The 5,733-nt window shown below is 36.9% G+C and overlaps 1 protein-coding gene across 2 annotated transcripts; it reads right to left on the bottom strand.

The window, feature by feature from the left end:
* Window positions 1-583: 583 nt before the first annotated feature.
* Window positions 584-2,447, bottom strand: LOC104098162 (uncharacterized). Of its 2 annotated transcripts, XM_009604830.4 has the most exons (4): window positions 2,044-2,442; window positions 1,487-1,715; window positions 1,229-1,353; window positions 584-866 (listed from the first exon to the last, which is right to left on the bottom strand). In XM_009604830.4, exons 1-4 carry the CDS (start codon window positions 2,344-2,346, stop codon window positions 783-785), a joined length of 741 nt encoding a protein of 246 aa, XP_009603125.1. In that variant the 5' UTR covers window positions 2,347-2,442; the 3' UTR covers window positions 584-782. The 2 variants fall into 2 exon arrangements, with proteins under 2 accessions (XP_009603125.1, XP_070052965.1); XM_070196864.1 differs by lacking the exon at window positions 584-866 and having other exon boundaries at window positions 964-1,353; window positions 2,044-2,447.
* Window positions 2,448-5,733: the final 3,286 nt, after the last annotated feature.

Genomic DNA, 5,733 nt, shown 5'->3' with positions numbered 1-5,733 from the left:
TCGTCGAACGAGACGCTAGAGCTCAAAATGACTGGTCGAGTTGTTACACCTAAATATTAGAAAATTAATCAAATTAGATATTCCTAAATATTAGAGAAAAAATTAAATGACTATTTTGCCAAGTGTAAACTTTGTTTTTTAAGGGTAAAAAAAACGAACGATATTTCGCTAAGGGTTTCATGCTTTTAATATAGTATAGATATAGATATAGATGAGGTTTTGACTTTGGACTTCTTGGTTTCCATTTATTCATCAGATTGCTGCAAAATAATAAAATATTGATTTCTAAAAAATATGTCAGTACTTATGGGACGCAAACTCCATTCTAGAAAAGATCAGCATCATATTAAGCTTGACTCGTAAATAATGGAATAAATATTCTAATTTATTTATTATTTCTGCACATCTTTTGTTTCGTCACACTTTTCCCTTCATGTATATATTCCTTCTTTGTTCTTTTTAGTTATTTGTGGAGTAGAAGTAACCTTCTTGTTGAGCAAGAAGTTGATAAATTCTTTGGTTTTTTGAGTTAGTCGACCAAAATTCTAATTTTAGAAATCGTCCTATTATTGGTATTGTCGTCTGGCACTTAACAATATGTGATTTATGTGATGAGAACACTGATTTACAGAAAGAACCTTGATGGTCCCATGTTAACTTAAGATAAATATATCCAATACACATTTGCTTCTGCTAATTTCTGCTCCACCACTCTAACATGTAATCATAAGAAAAATTACTCCAAAGTTGTGCGTCCAGCTTGTTTGTTAGCTGATGCAGAATTATGCTGAAGCGACTTTCTGTTGGCTTGCCATGTAAGTCAGGTAGACATTCCACACATAAGAAAATGTGTTGACCACTAGTGGCTGTCAATACAGTAACAACATCTATTTAGTTATCTTCGGAACTAGACATATATGTACACATTATTTATGAAAGAGTTTAAGTTATGTACACTGATAATGTGCAAGTGTTTTACATTAGGCAAAATGGAACTACGGTAATATGTAACTCTTAATGTCGATTTTGATATGATAACCTAAAAAGATAGTGAGAATATGCTATTACCAGTTAAATTACACCGCAAATGGAAAGTGTATATAACTTAAAATTATGAAAAGGAATGATCCATAGTCCTCTGATGAGATGTAAAGGGTAAAAAAGATATCTGATCGGTGATCCAAGTTGTGAAAATTTCATCTATAGGTCGAAGAGGCCTTGAGCATACCTGTAAATGAACAGGGACAAATTTGAATGTGATAAAATCGCATATGGGCCAGTACATAAGACCATTAATAGCAGTAGGAACCAAGTCACGTTTGAGTCTGGCAGCAATCTCTGAATTACTTTCTCCTGGTATAGCAACAATGGGAAAATCAGAGAATAAAATGCATGTGTCAGGACTAATTTGGACCTTTGGGTTGAGCAACTTGTCATATATCAACTAAAGTAGCACAATAAATCTAGAAGAAAGACAGATTGCTACCTTGTGCTGCAGCGTTCATGGAGAAGAAGATAGCATTCATGGTAGGTCCATATACGATCTGCCCTAAAGCTATCTTTTTAAATGTGGTGATCACGTCGCGCTTTGGAAAAAATGCTGACAATGCATTGTACCAGAAATGAAGTGAAGGTCCTAAAATTAGCACTCCATAGCCAGCTACCCGCAATGTTCTTATTAGATCATACTGCTCTGACAGTGAACCAGCAATTGTCTGTGGAGTGTGTAGAAAAAGCACAAACAGGCATAAGACAGTTGCACATAATTAATGAAATTTACCTGTAAGTCTTCTAAACTAGTTTTTACTTGAACTCTGTCACCGGTAGAGTACAGAGGCGGATCTAGCCTTCTGATATTAGATTCAACTGAACTCATAATTTTCGATGCAGAACATCAATTTTTGTTTAAAAATCTTCTAAAATTGCAACAAAATAATAGATATAATCTCATAATTTTAAAAATAGAATGAGTTCAATATTAAGAACCTGAAAGGCCGAACTATAGAGTTTAAATTCTGGATTCGCCTCTCGTAGAGTGCGTACCTGAGACGACAAATCAGCAGCAATGAGAATAAGAGTGCAAGTGATGGTCTTGGTGAGAATGGGGCGAGAGTTGAGCATTTCTAAATACCACCCGATGAACCCAACCTTGCTGGAAGCAGATGATGATGAGAAAAACCTGCAGGGAGTTGAGTTTGACAGCTGCCGCTTCAGTTCCATTGTCTTAATTCTGTTCAAAGTTTGAGGTACTCTGGAATAGACTTTGGAATGTTGAAGTTGGTGACGTGATATAGGATATTGGTGGACCAGCTTGAAGCTATTTCTGAGGAAATTAGAAGCAAACATCTCTGTCTTCTTAGGACAAAATGGAAAACCTCTTCCTATTTTGATTTGAACATGAAAGAGAGAAAGGAAGTTCTTCTAAGAAGCTCTTATGTTTGCTTTATATACGAAAGAGCTCAAAGACAAGTAGGAAAGAGAAATTGAGCTGATAACCTGTCCAAAGAGAAGTGAGAATGGACTATAGGAGAGCTGCCTACTTTCTGGTGTAAAGTTTGGCAGGTTATAAATGGGAGCAATGCCTTTAAACTCCATGCATTCACGTTATTAAAAGATATTTATGCATGAAATCATGTTATTTGTAAGCTTTTTGCAAGTAAATTTATATGGTAAGTATATATATTAGTAATCTCATAAAAATACCAAGCTCCTCAACAAGTTAAACTGTACTGATAAATTTTATTACAGTTTTAGGGTTCATTTGGTTTAAGTTTTTGTAATGACCCGATAGGTCTTTTTGAGTACTAACCTTAATTTTAGTGTTCCGACATCTCTCATAGCTTCATTTGATGTTTTTTGATTTGCCTGCGTGGTCCGTGTCCTTTTCGGAAAGCTTTTGCGTAAAATTTTGAAAAATGTGATTTTTTGTATAAAGTGAGACTTGAGTGGACCACGGTCAACATTCTTGGTAAACGACCTCGGATTGGTGTTTTGACGATTCTGGTAGGTTCGTATGATATTTTTTAACTTGTACGCAATCTTGGTTGGGGTCTGGGGTAACCCGAGTGCATTTCGGCGCGTTATGTGAATAATTGTGAAAATAAGTTTTAAGTTGAAAGTTCTTGAGTTTTGATGATCGATTCTTGTCATTTAATGTTATTTTGATGATTTGAGATAGCGAGCAAGTTTGTATAATATTATTACACTTGTGTGCATGTTCGGTTTGGAGCCTGAGGGGCTCGGGTGAGTTTTGGAAGTGTTTCGAAAGAGTTTGAAATTGCTGGTGTTCAGTTCCAAATCTCACATTTGCGAGGTCTGGATCGCATTGGCGAGCCTCGCTTTTGCAGTCAAGCGATCGCATTTGCGAGCATGGGCTGGAGGGTCTTTGCATTTGCAATGAAAATTGTCGCATTTACGGACAGTGGGTGGTCGCATTTGCATCCATGGACTCGCTTTTGCGATTAGGAATTGGGGCTAGCAGCTTTGTAAATGCGAAGCTTAGCTCGCATTTGTGATGAGGGGACTCCTCGCATTTGCGATACTTTTGTCACTTTTGCGACTTCTGGGAGCCTGAGGCACTGATCGCATTTTTGATTAGTGTTCCGCATTTGCGGACGTCGCATTTGCGAATAAGTATTTGCAAATGCGATACCTAAAGCTGGGTAAATAAAGGAAAAAACGAAACATAGCTCATTTTACACCATTTCTCAATCCCAAACACTCTAGAAGTGATTTGTGAAGAATTCTTTCTTTCCAAATTCATTAGTAAGCAACTCTAATTTTTTTTTCTATCAATTCCCCATTACTTTTCATGCGTTTTTAACATCAAATCCTGGTATTTTATGGTAGAAATTAGGGGTTTTGGATAGAATTTAGGAATTTAGTAAAATTGAGATTTAGACCTCAAATCGAGGTCGAATTTCGAAATAAATTACATAACCAGGCCAGGAGGTGAATGGGTAATCGAATTTTGGTTCGAATCTCGGGTTTTGACCAAGCGGGCCTGGGGTTAACTTTTGTTGATTTTTTCAATTTAACTAAAGATTGAACCTTTTTTATTTGTGGGTAGTTTCTAAAGATTTTTCGAATTGATTGTAAGTTATTTTGCTAGATTTGGTTGGTTTTGAGGCTTGTTCGAAAGGAAAAGTCATGGTTGATTATTGAGTTGGTTGCGCAAAGAGGTAAGTGTCATGTCTAACTTTGACTTGAAGGAATTAGGACTTGTTGGTCTATTTGTTACGTGAATTATGTGTGAAAATGACGTATATGCGAGGTGACGAGTGTATATGCGCTGTCATGGGTGAAAGCATGCGGGTTGGTCTATTTACCTTTATGTCATCACTTATTCCATGTTATCTCTTGTTATATGCTTTGATTGCTACATAATCTTACTTGTTATCCATGCCATCCTTGTTACCCGTCAATTAGTTGTTACCTATTTTGGTTCATTCATTTATCACTCAATATCTGTTTACCTGCTATATGTTCCTACCTGTATTAATTGTAAATATTCATTTTCTCATGTCTTTACTTATCTTTATGTCACGTCCTGACCATGGGGAGCGTAACCGGTGCTCAACCGAGTTATCCCAATTAAGCAAGCCTACGTAGTGTCTACCATCCAACCTTGCCCATAAAATATTTGACAATAAATTACAAGAGATAGACAATGAGAGGATGAAAGAGTTTAATATCATATTTCATTACTTACAACAGCTTCATTGATAATTACCAAAAGGATTAGAAGTTCATAGTTTAAAAAGTGGAAATATGTCCGACAACAACCACATCCTTAGATTGTTTCCCAAATCAAAACTCAACCCACAACATGTCTACGAAACCTCTAAGTGAACATGAGTACAATATGGAAGTGCCGGCTACAAAGCTCCAGCTATACCTCAAAATACAATGTACACAAATTAAAATAACATAAGGCCCCGGACTGAAGTAGGGTTCACCAAATCAGCTGAGAAGAGGGTGCGCTGCTAACAATGATCAGTGTCGCCTGCTGAGGAACCACCTACATCCATTAAAGATGCAGCATCCCCGGCAAAAGGGACATTAGTATATATGTAATAGTACTAGTATGTAAGCTAAATATCCTCTCATGGAATAGAATGCCACCATAAAAGGAGAGAAACATGGAAGCAGTAAGAGAATCAATAATATCTAAATGTCAAGTTAAAACAAAGTAAAACTTCAACTAAGCATTATCATTTTAGGTTGGGAGATCCTTAGTACTGACACACCACCATGAACATGGCATGGAGTCCTATCTCCGCCAGATCGGATAAGCTGTCTCATCCCAATATATGCGGGTTGACATAGAAATACAATACCACCATGTGCGCGACATGGCATCCGATCTCCGCCCGATCGGCTAAGCCGTCTCACCACAATGCGGTATGGGTCAACATGGTTCTTGCTAGCTATAAACTCATCCCAATCAAGGAAAATAATCTCAATATAACATAATGGGGGTTCGCCCCTCAATCAACTCCTACACCGATACGTGTAGTTTCGGGCTTGGGCATTTATAACTCAGCCTTCTTCGGTGACCTAACGATACTCCCAAAAATATTTATATAAATAAAATATTTATCTCATAGCTTTCATAGAATCTTTTATTTCTTCGGCACTCTTGGCCATACATGATAATCTTCATCCTTGGCACGATGGCCGCATTTCATATTCCATATTTTTTTTCCTTCACTTTTAAGGATCATCATAAAA

Source organism: Nicotiana tomentosiformis, chromosome 3, assembly GCF_000390325.3.
Source record: "Nicotiana tomentosiformis chromosome 3, ASM39032v3, whole genome shotgun sequence".
NCBI lineage: Eukaryota > Viridiplantae > Streptophyta > Magnoliopsida > Solanales > Solanaceae > Nicotiana > Nicotiana tomentosiformis.
Note: the sequence above shows the minus strand (reverse complement) of the source record. Positions and strands in the feature narration are given on the sequence as shown.